We start from the raw sequence: 24,504 nt of genomic DNA on the forward strand, positions 1-24,504 counted from the left end.
AAAACTCTTGAAGATATAGCCGATTTGTGGTGGAAGCCTCAGGCGACGGCGAGAGCCGTCTCAAAACTTCAAACGCGTTTTTCTCGAAACACTGTTTTTACGACTGGCGCATGAGGTTACTCAAAAACTATTAATCCAATCGTTTCCAAATTTTAACACGTTATTCTATACATATATAGCTCTCGTATGAACTAGGATAAATCAAATCGGTGAAGATCTTCTTTACTTTTCAACTCGATTTGTGGCTGAAAAAAATGAAAATTTAAAAAAAAAAATTTCAAAGGTCCGCCATTTTGTTAATTTTTGAGCGAAGTTAATAATCCTAGTTCATACGAGAGCCAAACATGTAATTTTTCTAATCCCGTTGGAATTTTTGGATTCAGATGTTCCAGTGAGCGGAAATCACATGCGCCGCCGAAAAGAAGGGCTTTTCTTTGATCACAAAAAACAACAACAAAAACAAAACAAAAAAAAATTCTGTGAAATGATTTTCTTCCTTTTTGTGTCTTAATATATGTAAGCACAGTTACAACCCTAAAAAATAATTTATGTTCATTTGCCAGCCCATTGAAAATCGTCAAAATTTAAAATCGAGAATGGGGGGGGTCCCCTTAACTCAATATTATTATATACTATGTATGTAAACAAAGAGAAAGCAAACTAAAAACAAAAAAGAAAGCTAACTTCGGGCGGAGCCAAAGATTAAATACCAGCAGTTTATATACTTGCAGTTAAAACAGGATATATATCGCAATATATTATAATAAAACCAATTTTTTGCAATAAAATGTCTAAAAAAAACTCCCAAGCTTCTATCTTCAAAAATACCAAAGTAGGTATTTCTACAAAAAACCATTTCCGATCGTTCAGATATGTGGCAGCTATAGGATATAGTCGGCCGATCCTTATGAAATTTGGCATGTGATATTATTTTAAAAATAGCTAAAATAGCTCTCATGTAAAATTTATACTCTCTAACTATAAAAACACCAAAGTAATAGCATTCCCGATCAATCAGTTTTATGGCGGCTAGTCGGCCGATCCCGGTCGTTCCGTCTTGTATGCTGCGTGCAATGGAAAGAAGAGTGTGTGCAAGGTTTTAAATCGATAGCTTTAAAACTGAGAGACTAGTTCGCGTAGAAACAGACAGACGGACAGACAGACATGCTCATATCAACTCAGGAGGTGATCCTGATCAAGAATATATATACTTTATAGGGTCGGAGATGTTTCCTTCACTGCGTTGCACACTTTTGACCAAAATTTTAATACCCTCTGCAAGGGTATAAAAATATATTTTGTTTAGTCTGTAAATTGAAAAACCTTTATTCTTTACCTTATACATTTTTGTTTTATTTTTGCAGTTGGTCGTAAATAAGCTAAAACATAAATATCTAATAAGGGAAAAATTACTTATTTTTCTTTGAAAATAAATTTTCAAACCTATACTTACTTGATGCGGATGGATTCGTATAGTTAGAAGTTAGCTGAGTATAGGCAGCTTCATTGGCTAAAACTGATTAATCTGAATGCGCGCCGGTGCTTAAAAATTGTTCAGTGAAATCCTTCTTTATGAATTAATGGATTATGCACGCTGGTGACAAAAGATGAAAAGTAATAGCTTTTCGTGCAACGTTAAAGCAGAGGTCGGCACGGCCCTATCTCGGGGGCATAGGAAATTTCTTTGCCCAAGCTCTGCAACACACACAGTATAAATGTGTGAAACGTCATGCTCACAGCCTACTTTCTTCTATTCGTTACTAACACTAATGCGGTAAAATCATATCAATGTATTAGGGTGCCGACCACTGCCTTAAAGGTTTGATTTTAGAGGTAATATAAAAAGATCTTCATTAGGTAAAATTTCATTTGATTTTACAAATACCTCGTTTTTTGCTTCCACAAAATTATTAATTTTAAAGACTCTGGAATCGACAATGTATATGTGGTCTGGGGCATTTATGGACATATAATGGCATATAATCGAATGCGAATTGGCGCACTATGTCCCATGAAACCTCTTCAATTTGAATTGGAAGCAGAATGTTATAGTGTGCGACTTGTGTTCTATTTCTATATTGGTCATCCGTTCTTGGTATCCTTTCTTGAAGTTGTTTTTTTTTTTTCTTTGGAAGTTGATGACACTTGGCAACCAAAATAGGCGCTATGACTTTTACATCCAAGAACAAAAGCGGGCGAGCGGCAATTAATAGCTCTAACCTTTACTTCGAAATGATTTGAGTTATAGACAAAAACAGATGAAATAAGAGAACAAGTTCAGAAATAAAAAAATTAGGATATTCGTTAATATCTTTTGGCTTGCTCAGTCCACAAAAAACGCCTACAGCAATACAGGGAAGTACTATCAAAATTTATTAAAATCGGCCATGCCTGCATGTTAGAACTTTTAAAAAGTGGAACCCCATTTATATTAACATGAAGCAATTCCATAATACATATATCTTCCGCCATTCATTAGGACACAAAAACCATCTTTAGGTGTTTTATTTTTAAGTTCAGTTTATTTTTTATTTTTAATGTGCTTCTTTAGATCTTGCGCAGGTGATATACGTACGGCGAAGCACATTTAAAGCCGATCAGGAAATAATAAATGCAAGAGCCCAATTAGACAATTTATATCGAAGAGATTTGATCTCAAGGTCATCCGAAGGTTCAGACGTCTTTAAATTACAATTTCAGTTGAAACACTTTTAATTAATTAACTTTTACTTAATGAAACACTTTCTTGCACTTTTTCAAGCACGTCCACCTTACACTTTTTTAATGTTCGAACTAAAGAAAACTGTTATTTATCGTTATTTTAAGCGAGGTTTTAACTTTGTACTTACTTACCGCAGCTCCAAATATGCTCACACATATGAGCTCTTTTAGAGTGTATGTGGAGCAACCCCTAAATTTGCTCAAAAAATGCTCTTATTTATGTGGCAGAAAACACTTAAAATCAGCTCTTTTCGGACATATCGCTAAGAGCCCTCGTAATTGGCATTTCGGTCAATCAGTAATATGACAGCTATAGGTTATAGTCGGAGCATAAGGTATTTGCATAGATATTATAGAGTTCTAGACGTTCCGTCCAGGATCCGCCGATTATATCATTTGCTGCCGTTGAACAATATCTTATATTTAAAATGTTTATCTGATAACATTTACAATACATGTGTATAGCATAATCTACACATATCCATTTAAATGCAAGAGTATATCAACTTTGCCTCCCCCGAAACTAGATTTCCGTTCTTTTTATCTATTAATATTACTATCAATAATTGATAATAAAAATCCATTCCTATGAAGCATTTTATTCCCAACCCTATAAACCTTCTGAATCGATAAATCGACGCAGTTCTTCAAATGTACAGTGCAGCTTTATTGTAGATTTTTTTGACAGATGTTTTAAAAGTAATAAAAAAAATAATATAATCTTTAATTTTTGCCAAGACTAGCTTTTTTACCTATAATATTCATCAAGATTTTTAATAAAAATTTGGCATTCAAATCTTTTATCCAATGATAAATGAAATACGATACTAAATGCGTCGATATCGTAAATATCGTAAATATGTTCATAAATATTGTTTTACGTGCACTAATCTTTTAGTTTTAAGGGTCACACTCACACTCTTCTCCCATCTCTCTATATACATTAGGGTGTCCCAAAAAATCATAATTTTTTTTTTTTCACACACCCTCTAAATTTGTTTGAGTGATGTTGAAAATTTTTAAAACGCAATTTTAAAACGCAAAACGGAGTGGGTAGGGTAAAATAACCCGTTCCGACTTGCATTTTAACTTGTCAATACTTGATTACAACGGTCGACACGTTCGAACGGTCAATGTGTCTGGTATTTTTAATTATTATGTACTGGCTTTATAGAGCTTTCTAACGGTGAATCGTATGGCATGATCGAGCTCCCACTGCGAGCTTTGGACGATTGTGCAGTTTCTTTTCGGCACATTCCTTAGACTTACTTATTTGCACATCAAACACATAGTTTTCGTTCGGTCAACATGTCAGTGGAATTACGCAGTGCTTAAAAGAATATATTCTTAATAGGTGATGCAAAACACCAAATAACGGGTTCAAAACTTCTTTTTAATAAACAAGTCTTAGCAGTTTTATTCTACAACATTCGTCAAGTGAATTTAACTGTAAATGAAAGTGCAAATCTCAGTATTCGTGAGTGCATTATACACTGGGAAAAAACGCGTATACTTACGATATCTACGTGTCTACGATCGTATACCTAGGTGTCACTTAAGTATCAGAGACTCTGTATACATTCTTGAAGCTACTATTGAGGCACTTGGATATAATACTGATGAGTTTCCGATAAGTAAGTCCTCAATTCAAAGAATTCCCACCGTAAAACGCAATGAGCGCGCGGAGTTCATTAAAAATGATTTTCAAAAAGAGATGCCAGAGTTTATAACTTCGCTATCAAGTCCGCACGGGTTGTCCTGATTCAATCGCCATAATTTTTATTTTCTATGTTCATAAGGTCATTTTGAAAGAAAATAGAGGGTATACGATTTAAATTAAAAAAAAAAACAAGAAAGGAAAGCTAACTTCGGGCGGAGCCGAAGTTGATATACCCTTGCAGTTAAAACCGGATATATATCGCAAACATCGGATATAGTTGGCCGATTCTTATGATTAAATCATAATAAAACCAATAAACTACAATAAAAAATCTAAAAAAAAATCCCAAGCTTCTATCTTCAAAAATAAGAAAGTTGATATTTCTACCAAATACCATTTCCGATCGTTCAGTTATATGGCAGCTATAGGATATAGTCGGCCGATTCTAATGAAAATTGGCAGGTTGGATTTACTGGACAAAAATGGAATATGTACTAAGTTTCAGCTTTCTATCTTCAAAAACACGAAAGTTGGGTCATTTCCGATCGTTCATTTATATGGCAGCTATGAGATATAGTCGGCCAATCCTTATGAAATTTGGCATGTAATAATGATTTGCCAAAAGTAGCTCTCGTGTCAAATTTTAACTCTCTAACTCTAAAAACACCAAAGTTATACCATTTCCGATCAATCAGTTATATGGCAGCTATAGGATATAGTCGGCCGATCCGGGCCGTTCCGACTTATATACTGCGTGCAAAGAAAAGAAGGGTGTGTGCAAAGTTTCAAGTCGATATCTTTAAAACTGAGACTAGTTCGCGTAGAAACAGACAGACAGACAGACGGACAGACGGACATGCTCATATCAACTCAGGAGGTGATCCTGATCAAGAATATATATACTTTATAGGGTCGGTTATAGGGAGAAATTATAATACCCTCTGCAAGGGTATAAAAACCTGTCACCCACCTGTTACCTTGAGACACCCTAATATACATACATACATACATAGATATCATAGGACTAAGCAACTGAGAATGTCATAAATGTGTTGGAGAGACAATTTAGTGTGATTGTTGACCAATTTGGTCGCAGACAGGTGTATGAACATCGGCTCCGGCCAACAACGGCCTGTTTTGTTGGTTACATGTTTCTACCCTTTTGGGAACGTATAAAAGAAGTAACTTTATTCGTGCCTAAAGGGTTGCTGTTGTTTTTGATATAAATTAAAAGTATATATTAGATTGCCTACAGCAATTTGTACTAATAAAAAGGGTACTAATAAAAGGGTAATTTGTACTAATAAAAAATTCTCTTTTAAGTTTTGTTTATAAAATAAGGTTGTGTGTAGAAAATGAATTATATTTTACCCAGAAATGTTTTTTCCTCCATCACATAAAGACGTTCGAAAAAACCTTCGCTTGCCACCTCAATGTGCTTGGTTAAAGTTAAACGGTTCATGGCCTTTGTCAAAACATACAAGTGACGGATTATTTTCGAAAAACGCTTTCTTGCACATGACTTACACAGTATGGGCGTGGTATGTCATTGGATCTGTTGGTATTACAATTTGTTATCAGACTGGTTTTTTGATGACACATCTTTCTGATATTATAATGACCACGGAAAACTGTTGTACTACATTTATGGGAGCTCTAAACTTCATAAGGCTTATTCATTTACGCGTAAATCAAAACAAATTTCGAAGTCTTATTGAAAGTTTTTACAATGACATTTGGATTTCAAAGTAAGTAGCCTTTAACCGTAAATAACACAGTGCGACAAAAAAAAATTTGAGGAACTTTGAAAGAGACCTAGTAGAATTGTTTATTAGGTCGAATATAACACAAAACCGTGTTTGAAGTATTTGTAGCACCCTCAAAAACTAATTGATTTATTTGGAAAAAACCGTTTATCGTGACTTTTTTGAGCTTAAAAATTCCTAAACGCGTAATTTTAAACTACGCGTTTTTAAACCAAAACGCGTAATTTCATACTTAAACCAACTGATTACAATAAAATATCTAAAGCAAAAAAGGAAAGCTAACTTCGGGCAGAGCCGAAGTTGATATACCCTTGCAGTTAAAACCGGACATATATCGTAAACATCGGATATAGTTGGCCGATCCTTATGATTACATCATAATAAAACCAATTAATTAAAATAAAAAATCTAAAAAAAAAGTATTAAGCTTCTATGTTCAAAAATACGAAAATTGATTTTTCTACCAAATACCATTTACGATCGTTCAGCTATATGGCAGCTATAGGACACAGTCGGCCGATCCTAATGAAATTTGGTAGGTTCACGCAGTGAAGGAGACATCTCCGACCCTATAAATTACATATATTCTTGATCAGGATCACCTCCTGAGTTGATATGAGCATGTCCGTCTATCCGTCTGTCCGTCTGTCTGTCCGTTTCTACGCGAACTAGTCTCTCAGTTTTAAAGCTATCGACTTGAAACTTTGCCCACACCCTTCTTACCTTTGCACGCACTATATAAGTCGGAACGGCCAGGATCGTTCGACTATATCCTATAGCTGCCATATAACTGATTGATCGGAAATGACCCAACTTTTGTGTTTTTGAAGATAGAAAGCTGGAACTTGGTAAAGATTATATCCTCGGTCAGTTAATCCGACCTACCAAATTTCATGACGATCGGCCGATTATATCTTATAGCTGCCATATAACTGAACGATCGGAAATGGTTTTTGGTAGAAATATCAACTTTCTTATTTTTGAAGATAGAAGCTTGGGATTTTTTTTTAGATTTTTTATTGTAGTTTATTGGTTTTATTATGATTTAATCATAAGAATCGGCCAACTATATCCGATGTTTGCGATATATATCCGGTTTTAACTGCAAGGGTATATCAACTTCGGCTCCGCCCGAAGTTAGCTTTCCTTTCTTGTTAACTTAACTAACAGTCATATTGACTGATACGGAGTTAGACGGCCCTAAAAATCGATTGCTGGGTTGGGAGGTCGTTGCGTTTAAGGCGGGATACGCTAGAAACCCGAGTCAATCCCCGAGCGAGAAAATTTTGGTGCGAAGACAGTTTTTCTTTGTATGGCTCTTTTTGCTTCTGGATTTTGTCTTTCACTGCGAGGATGCCCAGATCCCAATGGATGTTTTCGTTGCGAACATACCAAGGTGCCCCTGTGATAGTTCTCAAGATTTTTGATTGTGCGCGCTATCGACTTGAAACTTTGCCCACACCCTTCTTTCCTTTGCACGCACTATATAAGTCGGAACGGCCAGGATCGTTCGACTATATCCTATAGCTGCCATATAACTGATTGATCGGAAATGACCCAACTTTTGTGTTTTTGAAGATAGAAAGCTGGAACTTGGTAAAGATTATATTCTATGTCTAGTATTATGTATTATGTATGTATTATTTGTATTATGTCTATGTTGCTGCTGCTCGCGTTCCCCCACAGCTGGGAGCCATACGTCCAGATGGGCCTTAGGACTGAATTGTACTTGCGCCAGGTAAGTCGTCTATCAAGGTGAACGCCAAGGTACGTTACGTCGTTAGCTTGAGGGATCTGCATACCGTTTAGTAAAAGCGGAGGGCATATTTGTCTATTAAGAGTAAACGTTATATGTTTATACTTTTGCTCGTTTATTTTAATGCGCCAGTCGGACAGCCACCTTTCCACTATTGTGAGATGATTAGCCAGTTGGGTTGTTGCCTGCGTTGGGCATCTAGATCAACTAAGGATAGCGGTATCGTCGGCGAACGTTGAGGTTGTTAGTTGCGCGTTCGTAGGAATATTCGCAGTATACAAAACATATAGACACGGGCCGAGTGCGCTTCCTTGTGGAACTCCAGCTTCGATGGTGTAGTCGCCCGAAGTAGCTGCGTTGCATCTCACTGAGAATACCCTATAGTAGAGGTATGATTCTAGTAGCTTGTGGGTGTATGTTGGCAAATACGTTTTAATTTTGTGCATGAGTCCGATGAGCCAAACTCGGTCGAAAGCTTGAGATACGTCAAGGAAAATGGCGCTGCAGTATTCTCGCTGTTCGAAGGCTGAGCGTATTTCGGATGTTAATCTGTTCACTTGTTCGATGGTTCCATGGTTTCTTCGAAAGCCAAATTGGTGTGCCGGGATGATATTGCAAGCTTCCAGATGTGGTATTATGCGAGTTAACAAGCATTTTCCAAACAATTTAGACAAACAAGATAGAAGGCTTATTGGTCTGTATGATGACGGAATTGTGTGGTCTTTTCCAGGCTTCTGTATCATTATAATGATGGATTTTGTCCACTTTTTTGGGAAATAGCCAAGATTAATATTCCATTTAATTGTTTGCAGACGACCTCTATAGCGCATTTTGGAAGTTCGATCAGCATCTTTGGGGTCAATAGGTCACCGGGAGCCTTTTTTAGTTTTAGCCCTCTTATGACTTTTTCTATTTCGTTCGGCCGGAATGAAGGTGCGGCTGGCTGAGGGGAGGACTCTGGCTGAATTTCTGGCAGAAGGAATGAATTTGAGGCTGGGTTTGGCTGGAAGACACTTTGGAGATGTGTGGCGAATGTTTCAGCTCCGTCTTCGTCGCTGCGAGCCTAGCATCCCAAAGAGTTTCTTATCGGGGTAGTCGTTTCAATTGGGGCGCCAAGATTTGGGTGGGCCCTCCACAGGGGGTACTTTGTGCTTGTTGGCGAGAGATTCTGGATGTACCTCAGCTGTGCATTTTCTTCCTGTTGGTGAAGAGACTAAGCTGCCGGAGTAGAGGAGTAGAGATTTAAGCTGCCGCAACGAGTACTTCTTCCAGGGAACTCGTAGTGTAGTTGATGTCCAATTCCGTGTTGAGCTCCGGAGCAGGTTTTATGTGGGCACTCAGGTACTTTTTGTATTTTAGCCAGTTCGTTTTTGGCGTCGTCAGGCTGAAGGGGTGTTCGGTTATTTCTGGGCTTTGAAGAAGCGTTAGAAGCACAGGCGAGTGGTCTGATGATAAGTCCGAGACTGCTTTGGCACTTATTAGATTGCGAGGTATATTTTTTGTCACTGCAAAATCAATAAGGTCTGGGAGCTTTCGTGAGTCTGTTGGCCAGTATGTGGGACTTCCAGGGGAAACGTAGTCCAGTTTATTTTTCACATTTATAATTGCATTGTACAATTGTCTTCCTTTGGGAGTCACTAGACGTGAGTCACTTGTAGTCTCCTGCGGCTATAAATCGGTCCCCAAGTGAATTGTAGAAGTCCATAAATTTTCCTTCCGAGATTGAGAAACGAGGAGGGCAGTAAACGGCAGCGATTGAAAGGATTCCGTTACTTGACTGAATTTGTATGGATGTGGCCTGCAAGAAGTTTGTTGCAAACCTTTTGTGAAAGTGGTGTTTAATGCGTTTTCTGATTAGAACTCCAGTTCCGCCGTGGGCTTTCCCATCTGGATGGTTTGTGCGGTAGATTGTGTAGCCTCTTATATGAAAGTTGTATTTGCTTGTAAGATGCGTTTTCACCAGTAGCATAATGTCAATATGGTTTTCGGTTAAGAATTGTGGTAATTCTAGTTTATGCCGTGAGACACCATTGGCGTTCCACATTGATATTCGTAGCGCCTGCATAGATTATTTAGACTGTTGTGCTACGAGCAGCTGTATCACCATGTTCTGGTTTTGAACAAGCGTTTGCATGGTCGTTTTCATGAATGACATAAGCTCCATCATACTTTGTTGGAGGGTAAGCATCATAGTTTCCGTTATGCTGTGTGGCTGTTCTGGGGCCTGTTGAGCGCTTTGAGAGTAAGGCTGAGTTGGAGTTTCCCTTCCAGATCGTAGAGCATCGGCGTAGGAGAAGCCGTTGGTGGTGTTTAGTGGACCGAATGAGGATCTCGCAGCTTTGGCGAAGAAGACGTCTGGCGTAGTTTTTGACGCAATGTACGCATTCTGTGGATTTTGGTTGCGCGTTGCGGTCGCTTGACGCATGCGACTTTTTAACTCCTTATACACCATACATCCTCTATAGTTTGCTGTATGGCTGCCTCCGCAGTTTCCACATTTCTTCACGGTACTGTCCTTGTTTGTAGTGCAGCAAGTGGACTTGTGGGCGTCCCCGCAGACTACACAGACAGCCCGAAGTGTGCAGTAAGACCGTGTGTGTCCATACTCTTGACAGTTAGTGCATTGCACTGGACCGTTGCGTTTATGAGGCTCTTCAACAGTGATTTTCCGATGCAAAAGATATTGCAGGTTGTAAATTGGGTGGACTTCGTTCTTCTTCAGCGACCTGCTTTCTGGCTTGAGCTCGACCTTGAAGAGGGGTTGTGGCTTATCTTTATTTAGAATGTTAATAACATTCTTGGCAGCGAAGCCCTTTTCTTTAAGGGCGGTTTTTATTTCCGCGGCGGTAACATCAGGTTCTATTCCCTTGACTACCACTTGTAGGGCTTTACTGGTTTTCAGCTGGTACGTGTAATAGTTTTTCTGTACAGTGTCCAGATATTTGGACACGATTCGGAAGTGCTCTTCAGACTTGGTTTGCACCTTTGTTTCATGGATGTTCCCTTTGATAAGCGGAACAACATGAAAGTTGTCACCGTTCCCGATCAACGACGCAATTTTGTTGACCACGGCACTAGAGCTTTTTTCCCTAATATAGATTGGAGGATGCTTGGGTTTTTTTGCGGTGTCTTGGGCTGGTTGGTTTTCCTCAGCCGAAGTGTAGCGCTGCTAGCGCAGAAGTTGTAGCGCTGCTAGTTGTTGGTGCGAAATTTGTTTCCGATATTGGAGGGGGGGTTTTACACTGCGAACTCCATGACGCGGGAGTCGGAGTGAGCAGTGCGGGTGAACAAGACCGTGCCCTTTGGGTTTCAACGGTCAGTAAAGCCGGGTTGCTTATAATCGCCGATTTTTCCACTTCGGTATCGCGGGTTGAAAAGTAAGAGTAGAAGCCGTTTCTTTGGTTCACTGAACTTCTACGCTCGTTCCTTTGATCGTTGCTCAATGAGCTCATTGCGTGGCTTTTACTTTTTTTTTTTTAACAATGCACTAGTTTTGGTTTAGCACATCACAACTGTTATAAAAAGCTTGTCTGTCGCTTTTAGTAAATTGTAGTTCAGCGTCTTTTCGCTTATATTGGGTTACCTTAGTTTTTTTTTTTAGCTGTATTATGGTGCAGTTTTTCCGGAGCTCGGACAAAGCACGTCCGCTCAGTTCGGTAGTTCGTATACCAATACCAGTAGTTATTTTTTGTGTGTAATAACACAGTGTCACTGTCACTTTGTTTATTTTTATTTTTTTAAATATATTTTCACTAGAGTCCACCCGGGGGCGCCAAAATGTATAACGACATTGATTTATCTCACACTTCAAAATAATAAAAAAAAGGGTGGCTGCAAAATATTTAAAAATATGCGAAAAACGAAAACGAAAGAAATGGTCGTGCCTCATCAACGTTATAAATTCGATTGTATTTCTTTCTAATCTTAAGCCTAACTTATCTATAGCGGCGAAGCGGGGCGAATTCGCACAAGAGCGAATATGAGCTTTCGCTCCCACTCCGCGCTAAGCTATTTTAAAGTAAATATACAGACTAACAACTAACAAATACAATTCAGCTATAACTATAATTCACAATTTTCGACTTCAATAAAATAACAAATCAATCAACACAACCTAGTGACAATATCGAGCGATGGTATAGTTTTGTTGTGTTCGATTAAGACGCTTCTGCGCAGGTTATATAATATATTTATTTTATACACGTATAAATTTATTTCTAATTAAACTTTTCTTACCTATAAGTTTCAGTGCGCAATGTTTCGCATAATTTGCGGCAGATACTAATTTTTTCCGTAATCTCGCTCCGCTTATACATATCATAGATGCACAGCTGAAGAGTGTGCGCAGCACACCGTACGAGATGAATATTTACGAGATGAATATTTGCGAAATCCAGAACATCCAGCTTACCCATCAATTTTTCCTCTTCTCTGTCATCTTCAAAAAGGGATTTCTCCGTTTCGTCATTACGTATTTCTACGGCTTTGACCATGTTTCTCCCATTATCAAAAGTAACACGGTGTATATATATTTTTTTCTTTAATAACAAACATATTAAACACTAACTGAAAACACATTTTTACCTAAAGATTTGATCAAGATCAATGCCATTTTCGTCAAGAATTTCCAAAATTTTTTCTTTAATGTATTCCCCAGTGTGTGCATGGGTGAGCTCGATCATACCCAATGTCTTTACTACAATCTCCATTTTGTTTATATTTGTGTGAATCATTTGCAGATTTACTTTCAGCTTTCCTTTAACTAAAGCCCTTATGCCGTCTTTGATGGCCTGTTCTTTTAGGGAAACGAAACTCATAATGCTCCTTGATGTAATTCCGTTCATACCAAGGGCATTATAAATTAGATCAACAATTTCTTTGAATCCCTCGCTGTCCAAGAACATAAATAGCTTTCCGACAGTTGTGACAATTTTGACCAGTGAAATTATAATTGTGTCTTTACTAGTTTCAAATGAAATTTTTCTTTTCTTCACAACTTGAGTTTCGGTTACTTCTTCGCTGTCGTAGTCTTTAAATATTTCACCATGTTTCGATGTCAAATGGCGTTTTAAATTTGTAGGGTGAACACCTGCTAATTTAACTCCGCACACTTTGCACACCGATTTATTGTCAATTGTGTTAAATATAAAAAATTGATGCACTTTTTTATTAATTTTTCTTCCCATTTTCAATAAATTTGAAAGGTCAATGTTTACATGCGAGATTCACATAGCCAATTGACGCGTTGAACCCACGAAACTTCACATACATACACTTCATATACATGCACAAAAGACTTTTTGAATCGTCGATTGCGAGCAAACTGTCCGAGAATGAGCAGAGCAAGCGAAAACAGAAAAAACTGTTCTTCGGCTGATCCCGAGCAAAATAGTATACCAACAATTCAATCGGTTGCTCTCAGACTTTTTGCTCAAAGTCTCAGTGACGAACACTTATTTTGAGACCGCACGAATCGGTTAACAGTTATTTTCAAGCTTTGGCAAGAAGTCCTTAAATGCTTTTGTCAAGTCAAGTCTTGTCTCAACGATTATAACGATCTCTCAACGATCTTAATGAAATATAACGATTAATTCTAAAAAATATATTTTACTTACTAAGTTCATTGATGTTGCAATTTAACTTGAGTAATGAATAATAGTTTTTTTTATATAATTGAACAGAGATTAAGTTTTACACATTCGTTGGCGGTAGTGGTGGGCGACAGTAAAAGGCAATAACTTTTACTATCGATAGTTCCGTATGCGATATGTGAATGTAGATTTATACTGTACCAATTGCAGTTCCAATACTTTGTCAATATGTCTGCTGGCATCTCGGTCGTTGGAATGTAGTTTACTGAAATAGTTCCTTCTTCTACCAGCTCTCGGATGAAATGGTGGCGGATGTCAACATGCTTGGTGCGTTTGTGGAACACGGGGTTGCGTGTAAGTTGGCCAGCCCCTTGATTGTCGTTGTAGATGATGGTCGTCTTTAGGTGGCCCAAAACTTCTTGTAGAAAGCTTCTAAGGCGAACAGCTTCCTTTGAGGAGTCAGACAGAGCCATGTACTCTGCTTCTGGGCTTGACAATGCAACCGTCCATTGCTTTCGACATTCCCAGGGTATTCCTGCACCTGCGAACTTAAAAGCAAAACCTGAAAAAAATCTGCGATCATCAATGTTGGCGGCCCAGTCGGCATCGGCGTAACCTACAACTTGTAGGCTACAAGATCTTTCCCACTTCGTTTGTAAACCAGGAACTAGTTCTGAGTGTCTTTTAGGTAACGTAATACCCTTTTTGCAGCAATCCAATGTTGTTTTCCAAAGTTTGTATTGTATTGACTCAGTGCACTCACTGCAAGCGCAATATCAGGGAGCTTGATACTGCCAAACACATTAGGGCTCCTACTAAACTCTGATACGGCACGTTGTAAACATCTTCTTTCTCGCTTTTGGTTTTTGGACACATTTCAGTTGACAATTTCTCATTCGTGTTGATTGGTGTATTTACGGTCCTACAATTCTCAATTTTGAACCGTTTGAGAATATCTGCGATATATTTTGGCTGACCCATAGTAAACTCTGTTTTGTCTTTGTTTTGTGTAAACTCGATGCCCAAGCAATACGATAGTTACCCAAATCTTTCATCTGGAACTTGTTGGACAATTCGCGCTTTAATTGTAAAAGCATTTGGGTGTTATTGGTCGCAATTATGAGGTCATCCACATAAAGCGATTCTATCAGGATCCCGTTTTGTTAATTTTTTAGCTACACGAACTCATTGGCGGCGAGTGGCTTAAGGTTCAGTTCTTTGAGGTTACTATCCAGCTTTTTGTACCACTGGTTTTAGACCATATAAAGCCCTTTTTTGCTAACACACTTTTTCAGGTCCATACATTTTTTTGTCTTTAGCTGTCAAGATTTCTTTGAATTCAGGTGGGACGTTGATGTAAAGTTCTTTCTCAATATCTCCATTCAAATAGGTGCTGTTGAAGTCGTATTGATGAAGATCCATATCGAGTTCCGCAGCCAGAGCTATTATAATTCGAATCGAGCTCATTCTGCATACTGGGGAGAAGGTCTCATCATAGTCAATGCCTTTGCCTTGGGTTAATCCTTTAGCAACCAGGCGAGCTTTACGGCAATTTACCCTTCCGTTAGATAAGTATTTTGTTCGAAGTACCCATTTCGTTTTGATAACCTAATGGTTTTTCTGCCGATCAACAACTTCCCAGGTATTGTTCATTTTCAATGACCTGTACTCGTTTATTACTGCCTCCTTCCATTCGATGAAATTTGCACCTTTAAGTGTTCCATTTTAGTTCCTTTGAGTTCGTTGCAAGTGAAGCAGCTTCGTAGAACAAATCTTCTAAGTCGGACTTAAACTGCTGATTGGGTGTGTCGATCTGGTCTGCAAGTATTTGATAGTAACCCTTCAGTACCATACCTCAAGGATTACTCATGGAATCGTCTAGGTACTAGTATTGCCACCCGAGGAATCCTCTAGGTATGTTTCATACAAACCATCAAGGAATTTCCATAGAAGAGTTCCTCACATCGAGGAATTCGAACAACTCAAGGAATACTGCAGGATTCCTGCAGTTATTCGAACAGCATTTCGAACTAAATACCCCAGGGAATCCCTGAGGTATACTCTGAGGAATCGTTGGGGAAATACCCCAAGGAATCCCTGGGGTATACTCTGAGGAAACGTTGAGGAAATACCCCAAAGAATCCCTGGGGTATTCTCTAAGGAATCTTACAGGTGGTGGGAAATAGGTGGGATTCAAAAAGGATTCACTGAGGAACTGTAAGGATTTTCACCACCCCCCCCCCCCCCCCCCTTTCCAACCAAAATTATTATTTTATTAGAAATTTTATTAATATAAGAAATTATTAATTGTTATAATCTATAAATACAATTTATTTTACAAAGTTTATATACAAAAAAGATTTATTCTACTTATTTTATTTATTTACTTATTTTAATTTTTTTTTTATTATTATTATTTTTGATGCCCGTCAAAGCGTGGCCCAACACTTTCTCAGCCGAGGTCCCCGGAACCACTTTGGATATACTATCTGTAAATAAAATAAATAGAAATTAGATATTGTTTACATTATTTGTAATTAAAATACATACCGATCAAAACTCCATAAAAATTTGGAAACGCCTTCAATCTCTTCTTCCCACTAACTCCGTCGATGTTATATTGCACGATCATTTCCTCAATTAAATAAATAAACAATAAATAGATAATAACATAATATGTACAAGCGGCTAATGCCGTTTAATAAATATATGTACATATGTACATATATAAATATTTAGCACTTTTCCGAGCGGCTAATGCCGTTTAATAAATATATGTACATATGTACATATATTGAACGGCCGCTCGGTATTTAATAAATAACTTAATTACATATATGCACATTACTTTTTAATTTTACTCACCAGAATTAGTTTTTAGTTGTTATTTTATTTAATTGGTCACTTAAACTTTTCTTCACAAACGCGTGTGCTTTTGGTGCAAATTGAACATCAAATGCAAAGAGATGGGGGGAGGCAAGACGAAACCGAAAATTGACAACCGATAATTCTGGCGCGTGCCAGGGTATAGTTGACCAACGCAATGCCTTGTAATTAGAATCGCACAAGGAAAATAATCAAACATGAACATTTTGGCTTTGCCTAAAGCCAATACACCATTAATACATTTCAATATACCATATGATTAGATAAGAAAAATTAATTAAATATAATCTTAAATATATATAAATATTTCAACATATTTTAAAAAGGGTATTCTGACGTTGTTCCATTCATAGAAGCGTGCCTCTGCTCCGAAAATATGACGTAGAAGCTGCGAGAATCATTGTCGAAAACCGAAAGCAGGTAGAAGTTTCGTTTCCCCTTTCGTTTCGGACTTGAGTAAACGAAGCCCATGCAATTTGTTTTTGTTTTTCGAATATGTCGCCAGGAAACGTCGGGGTAAGGAATTTTGGTACTGAAGGGAAGTTAATCTGGGTCTTCCTGGTTTATCTGTTAACAGCTTCCTTGGCCTTCCACGGCCACGTTCTACTGGATGTCTATTGTCTGTCTCATTTTCTTCTGACTCAGGATCCTCTGGTTGTATGCTTTCGTTGTCATCTTGGTCATTTTCTGGTTGATTGTCTGCTACCGGCTCAATGTTGACATCGATCTGAGGTTCAATGAACTCTTCGAACTCGTGCCCAAATAGATTTGTAAAATCAACGTCTCGGCTTTTAATTAACATTTGTTTTTTCACATCGCCTATAAGCTTTGGCATCGGTGCAGTATCCAACGAATACGCATTTATTGGATTTTGGGCTGAACTTACTCTTCGATCGTTTTTCCAGTGAATATGCAATTTGACCAAATTTTTGCATATGCCTTACAATTGGGATGCGATTGTTCCACAGCTTAAACGGCGTTTCTCCACATAGGCTCCTTGAAGGACATCTTTTTCTTATTTAGTTTGCTGTGTTTACTGCTTCAGCCCAGTAGCTCGCAGGAAGTGCGGCTTGCAACATCAGGCAGGGAGCCATTTCAACAAGGGTCCGGTTCTTACGTTCGGCTGTACCATTTCTTTGAGGAGTATAAGTTAACAATGCAACGGTTATCTAAGATAAGGACACGAAGACGGACGACGCATATGGTCTTACGACGGGCGTTGGCCGACGGCTGTGGTCTGTGCGAGTTAGGGTTACGACTAAGCTCTCCTTATCTTAAGTTAGTTAGTTCTGATCTGACAGCCGAAGAATAAAGGCACCTCTTCCAAGTCTTATGTTTTATTCCTAATCACCGTTGGAGGAATAACTGTAGCCACGACCCGGCTACCAGTTCACAAGAAGAGGATCAGCAGCATCATTGTCACTGATCGTGGCCACCACCTGGTCTTGATCGATGCACTGCATCGTTACGGAAGTGCAGAGATATCTACAAAGTGTCCGACCGGTGTGGGCAGCAACTTGCCGCATCGGTTTCGTCAGAACCCACTATTCCGTGAGCAGCACGTGCCACGGTGGAACCCTCCTGCAAGAGCTGCGCAGGTGGAGGATGTTGTAGGCAAACACGCTGCCACAACTAAACAAAAACCTTATCTTATATTCTACGGAATACTCGTGCTATATTTCCTTGGCTGCAAGATAACTTTTGAACTCATTATAAGTGTATTCTGTACTGTTATCTGACCTGATTATTATACCCTTGCAGAGGGTATTATAATTATGTCCAAAAGTGTGCAACGCAGTGAAGGAGACATCTCCGACCCTATGAAATATATATATTCTTGATCAGGATCACCTCCTGAGTTGATATGAGCATGTCCGTCTGTCCGTCTGTCCGTCTGTCTGTCTGTCCGTCTGTCTGTTTCTACGCGAACTAGTCTCTCAGTTTTGAAGCTATCGACTTGAAACTTTGCACACACCCTTATTTCCTTTGCACGCAGTATATAAGTCGGAACGACCGGGATCGGCCGACTATATCCTATAGCTGCCATATAACTGATTGATCGGAAATGCAATAACTTTGATTTTTTTAGAGTTAGAGAGTTCAAATTTGACATGAAAGCTATTTTTGGCAAAACATTATGACATGCCAAATTTCATAAGGATCGGCTGACTATATCCTATAGCTGCCATATAACTGAACGATTGGAAATGACCCAACTTTATGACCCAACGTATTTTTGAAGATAGAAAGCTGGAACTTGGTACAGATTATATTTTTGGTCAGTTTATCCGGCCTACCAAATTTCATAACGATCGGCCGACTTTATCTTACAGCTGCCATATAACTGAACGATCGGAAATGTTTCTTGGTAAAAATACCAACTTTGGTATTTTTGAAGATAGAAGTTTGCCACTTTTTTTTAGACTTTATATTATAATAAATTGGGTTATATTATTATATTCTCATAAGGATCGGCCAACTATAAACGATGTTTGCGATATATATCCGGTTTTAACTGCAAGGGTATATCAACTTCTATATCAGGTATATCAACGGCTCCGCCCGAAGTTGGCTTTCCTTTCTTGTTTTTATTATTTTTCCATTTCGCCGTTTAACATAGTTTTTGACTTCCTTAAATATCTGTAACACTTCAGACTTTGTTTTGATAGTGTAATGCTCGCACCATTTTGCTCGGACCATCAATGAATGTCAAAAAGTAGCGGTTTTTCAAAAAGTCAACGTAGTTTTTGAATTCCTTAAATTTCCGGAATACTTCAGGTTTTGTTATGATAGTGTAGAGCTCGCACCATTTTGGTGCGAGAAATCATCAATAAATGTCAAAAAGTAGCGGCTGGCACCGTGGCTATTTATTCGCATGGAAGCGCATACGTTGCTGTGAATTAGTTCTAGTACGTCTCTTGCTCTTGAATTTGATACTGGAATCGGCTTTTGCAAATACTTGATACTGGAATACATACTTCGCAAATTGGAAGAGTTTCCTTGAGGTTTACTTTAGCTCCTTGTACTTTACTTTTTCATATTAGTTCTTTTAGGTCCGGCTCATGAAGATGGTTGAAACGTTCATGCCATTCTTCGATGCTGTTTTGCTTACCTGCAGCGATCTGACTGCATTGGAGTTGTTCTTCTATCTGGTATAAGTCCAATTTGCGAGGAACGGTGAACACTATTTCTCCTCCTGTAGCTGTATTATTTCAGCTTTCTCCTTCTTAAAAAAGAATATTGAAGACGTGATCACAAATTTTTGAGACCGATAAGAGATATGTTTGTATGATATGCTGCGTTGATTAACATGCTATCATTATGGTTCTTTATTGGCTTCGACCTGCACTCAGCTGCACGGTGACCGACTTAGAGAGATCGTCCGATTAAGTCGTCCGATCGACCGATTAAGAGATCGTCAATATTCATGAGATAAACTTCGTTTATTTTGTCTACTAAATCGGAAAACATATCTATGTGGCTTCTCATGTCTCCACCTGCATTCGTTTTTAGTAGGATCAGTGATTTCAACAGTGCGGCTTTACGTGCTGGCCCCGTTGACTGGTACGTGCTATGCAGCTTCTTCCATACATCGTTTGAAGTTTCGCAATTTTTTGTATACCTTAGTTCCGATGTGGACATTGCCAAAATGAGATCGGACTTAGCCTTTGCATCTTCGTTTATCCACTGCGTGGGGTTGGCAATAGTGGAGGGCGATAGTAGAAGGCAATAACTTTTACTATCGATAGCTCCGTATGCGATATGTGAATGTAGATTTATACCGTCCCAATTGCATTTCCAATAATTGAAAAATTTATTTCTTATATATACATTTATAAGAAATGCCCCGGGTTCACTACCTCAGTTTCGGATGCCATTTCCCGTAGGTCTGGTTTACATTATTGTTGTGATAATTGTCGTGCTGTCCAAGACGAAGTGAGGTCTTCAGCTGCTAAATGTGTCACCAAGCGTAAGAAATTCGCTGTTTGTGATTTTCCTCAGCCTGCTCAGCCGACATTAAGGCAGCTGCTCATATCTCTGGGCACCCCAAGTGCTAGAACTGAGAACAATTTGGCGGCTTTAGTACAAATGAGCAATTTTCCAATTTACTTTTAAATAAAAATTTTAATATACTTTTATAAGACGCAAGTCTTCTTTTTAAATTCGGTTGCCCGTGTTGATTTTCAATTTGTTCACCCAGTTTGTGGCCAGAGAACATTTTCGTCTGAGAACATCAGTCTAATACTATAAAGAAACAAGAAAGGAATGCTAACTTCGGGCGGAGCCGAAGTTTATATACCCTTGCAGTTAAAACCGGATATATATCGCAAACATCGGATATAGTTGGCCGATCCTTATGGGAATAGGAATATATAATCCAATTTATTACAATACAAAATCTAAAAAAAGTCCCAAACTTCTATCTTCAAAAATACGAAAGTTGATATTTCTACCAAATACCATTTCCGATCGTTCAGTTATATGGCAGCTATAGGATATAGTCGGCCGATCCTAATGAAATTTGGTAGGTCGGATCAACTGACCAAATATATAATCTGTACCAAGTTCCAGCTTTCTATCTTCAAAAACACGAAAGTTGGGTCATTTCCGATCGTTCAGTTATATGGCAGCTATAGGATATAGTCGGCCGATCCTTATGAAATTTGGCATGTCGTATTATTTTGCCAAAAATAGCTCTCATGTCAAATTTGAACTCTCTAACTCTAAAAACACCAAAGTTATACCATTTCCGATCAATCAGTTATATGGCAGCTATATGATATAGTCGGCCGATCCGGGCCGTTCCGACTTATATACTGCGTGCAAAGGAAAGAAGGGTGTGTGCAAAGTTTCAAGTCGATAGCTTTAAAACTGAGAGACTAGTTTGCGTAGAAACAGACAGACGGACAGACAGACGGACAGACGGACAGACGGACATGCTTATATCAACTCAGGAGGTGATCCTGATCAAGAATATATATACTTTATAGGGTCGGAGATGTCTCCTTCACTGCGTTGCACACTTTTGACCAAAATTATAATACCCTCTGCAAGGGTATAAAAAAACCAGTGGGAGTGAAACTTCCCTATATCGGAATCGCGGACTAACCCTCTTCGTCCACCAATCCAAAAAACTAATATCGTTATTAATACTTGCCTATCAGAATACAAAGGTATTAAATACTAGGGCACTAGGTACAAAAAAAGAGTTTTGTGACGTAGAATTTATTTGCATTAAAATCATTTTGTCCGCAAAATCTTTATAAACTACATGTTCATATATTCCGCCTCCGTCCGAACCACCCACATATTGGCTATTCAATCCATTTTTAATCATAAAACTCACCATCTTTTTCACTTATCATGCACCATGACTTCACCGCGCGCATGAATGACATATTCCTAGGTCAAATTAACCATGTTAGAAGTTCGTTAGGTCGGCTTTTAGACTTATGTTTTGTATCTGATCCTATTGGTACCACTCTCTTCAGAGCTTTCCACCCTTTCAACACCAGAGGATCTATATCACCCCTCGCTTGAGGTTTCAATCGAAACCATTTCGACCAGGAGTGTGGCAAATAAGATTCGTAAAGCTGATTTTTACATACTTAATAGCCTTATCGATACATATGATTGGTCCGATATTCTTGCATGCACCGATCTAAATGCCACCTTAAAAAAATGTTACCGTACATTGAATACATTTTTTGACTTCTGTGTGCCATGGAAATGTCCGTCCGTTTCAACAAATCCTCTTTGGTTTACAAGGTACCTAGCGAACCTTAAAAAATACTAAAAGTAGGCTTTAACTTAAATATAACAAGAAAGGAAAGCTAACTTCGGGCGGAGCCGAAGTTTATATACCCTTGCAGTTAAAACCGGATATATATCGCAAACATCGGATATAGTTGGCCGATCCTTATGAAAATATGATAATATAACCCAATTTAATATAATACAAAAACCAAACCTAAAAATATCCCAAACTTCTATCTTCAAAAACACAAAAGTTGGGTCATTTCCGATCGTTCAGTTATATGGCAGCTATAGGATATAGTCGGCCGATCCTTATGAAATTTTGCATGTCGTAATGTTTTGCCAAAAAATGCTCTCATGTCAAATTTGAACTCTCTAACTTTAAAAACGTCAAAGTTATACCATTTCCGATCAATCAGTTATATGGCAGCTATAGGATATAGTCGGCCGATCCGGGCCGTTCCGACTTATGTACTGCGTGCAAAAAAAAGAAGGGTGTGTGCAAAGTTTCAAGACGATAGCTTTAAAACTGAGAGACTAGTTCGCGTAGAAACGGACAGACAGACAGACAGACAGACGGACAGACGGACAGACGGACATGCTCATATCAACTCAGGAGGTGATCCTGATCAAGAATATATATACTTTATAGGGTCGGAGATGTCTCCTTCACTGCGTTGCACACTTTTGGACAAAATTATAATACCCTCTGCAAGGGTATAAAAAGAAACCTGCAGAATGTGAAACGCTGAATGTTACAGGAATTTAAATTCGCCGCTGCCGGATACAATTTACTTAGGATCCGAATATCTGATCTTCTGACGGTCAAACCCATTTATTCGCCAGGCCCCGATGGAGTACCAGGCTGTGTGCTAAAATACTGTGCCAGGGCACTGTGCAAACCTCTTCATAGACTTAATAACTTATCTTTGGAAACCTCGATTTTTACCCTTAAGTGGAAGGAATCATTCATAATTCCCATACATAAAAAAGGAAAAAAGTCCGATGCCGCCAATTACAGAGGCATCTCTAAATAGTCGGCAATTCCAAAGTTATTTGAAAAAGTAGTTACTTCCCATTTGCAACACCTTTGCTCTTCGATTATCTCTTCTTGTCAGCATGGCTATATTAACCGTCGCTCTACCTCCACGAATTTACTGGAGTTGACATCCTTTGTCTTAGATGGCTTTTGTAAGGGATATCAAGCCGCTGTAATTAACAAAAACTTCAGCAAAGCATTTTATTTAGTCAATCACTCACTCTTGCTGAGTAAACTGAATATGCTGGGATTTTCTACAGACCTCCTAACGTGTATCTCCAGCTACTTAGATGGAAGAACAAAAATAGTCTTATTCAAAAATTTACATGTTTGGTCCGTTATCTCGGACCGTTATTATTGACTCTTTTTATTAATGACTTGCCCCTGCTTTAACAAACTCTCTAGTTTTTATGTATGTATATGATGTTAAGCTTTTTTTTCAAGGTAAGGTTAGGTTGAGGCGGCGATGCGGGGCCAGAGACTGACCCCCCATCCACTTGAGCCGCTGGGGCTCCTTGTGATACCGCACAGGCAGAGGTCCTACAATACGACCTCTCCCTTCCTATCTACTGCTGTGCCCAAGAGTGTTCTATCCTTCCTGCGGCGGCTCGCGATCTCATCCAGATTTACGGATGAAAGCTACGAGTCTGCGTGGAGCGATCTCCGCGATCTCCGTCTGTTAGGTCCGTGTGTATTGCTGCGCCCAAGAATTTGAGTCGGCTGCGCCCCAGCGCAGGGCATTGACACAGGAGGTGTGCGACTGTCTCTTCCTCTTCTACATCCCCACAGCTCCTGCAGTAGTCATAATGTGGCACCGCTAGTTTAGCCGCGTGTTTTCTTATTAACCAGTGTCCCGCAATGGCCTTGACTGCCAGACTACAGTCCTGCCTATTAAGGGCGATAGGCATCATTGACCTCTTCCTAGAGCGGATGGGCCATATCATGCGTGAGTTCCTGCAGTTTTGGAGATTTCTCCATTTCCTCAGTGATGCGCGGTCAAAGTGATCCCTGCATTTTAGCCTACATGTAGCTAAGGGGATGCCTACTGGTTCCTTCTCCGGGAGGAGAGGATTGGTAGTACCTGCTTTTGCTAGTTTGTCGGCGGCGCAATTTCCCTCGTGGTCCCTATTTCCGGGCACCCATATGAGGTCATACTGATCTGCCATCTCGTTAAGAGATCTGCGACAGTCATTTACTGTCCTGGAGTTGGATGAGAATCCGTCAAGGGCTTTGAGTGCCGCTTGACTGTCTGAGAAGATACAGATTGTTTCTTGATTGCCAGTAAGAACTGGGGATCTAAGTGCTTCCCCGATCGCTATTACTTTTGC

The 24,504-nt window shown here is 39.0% G+C and overlaps 1 protein-coding gene and 1 long non-coding RNA gene across 2 annotated transcripts in view; one reads left to right on the top strand and one right to left on the bottom strand.

Annotated features, from left to right (window-relative positions):
* The first annotated feature begins 5,899 nt into the window (after nucleotides 1-5,899).
* The window catches only part of Or13a (Odorant receptor 13a), a 299,536-nt gene continuing 280,931 nt past the window's right edge, over nucleotides 5,900-24,504 (top strand). Inside the window, exon 1 of the mRNA XM_070281108.1 lies at nucleotides 5,900-6,129. Coding sequence (XP_070137209.1) covers nucleotides 5,900-6,129 — 230 coding nt within the window. The remainder of the gene's footprint in view (nucleotides 6,130-24,504) is intronic.
* LOC108119307 (uncharacterized) lies at nucleotides 15,921-16,438 on the bottom strand. Its single transcript, XR_006246119.2, has 3 exons — nucleotides 16,360-16,438; nucleotides 16,045-16,129; nucleotides 15,921-15,983 (listed from the first exon to the last, which is right to left on the bottom strand). It is a non-coding gene; the product is annotated as an uncharacterized lncRNA (long non-coding RNA).

The sequence above is a fragment of the Drosophila bipectinata genome, chromosome XL (genome assembly GCF_030179905.1).
Source record: "Drosophila bipectinata strain 14024-0381.07 chromosome XL, DbipHiC1v2, whole genome shotgun sequence".
NCBI lineage: Eukaryota > Metazoa > Arthropoda > Insecta > Diptera > Drosophilidae > Drosophila > Drosophila bipectinata.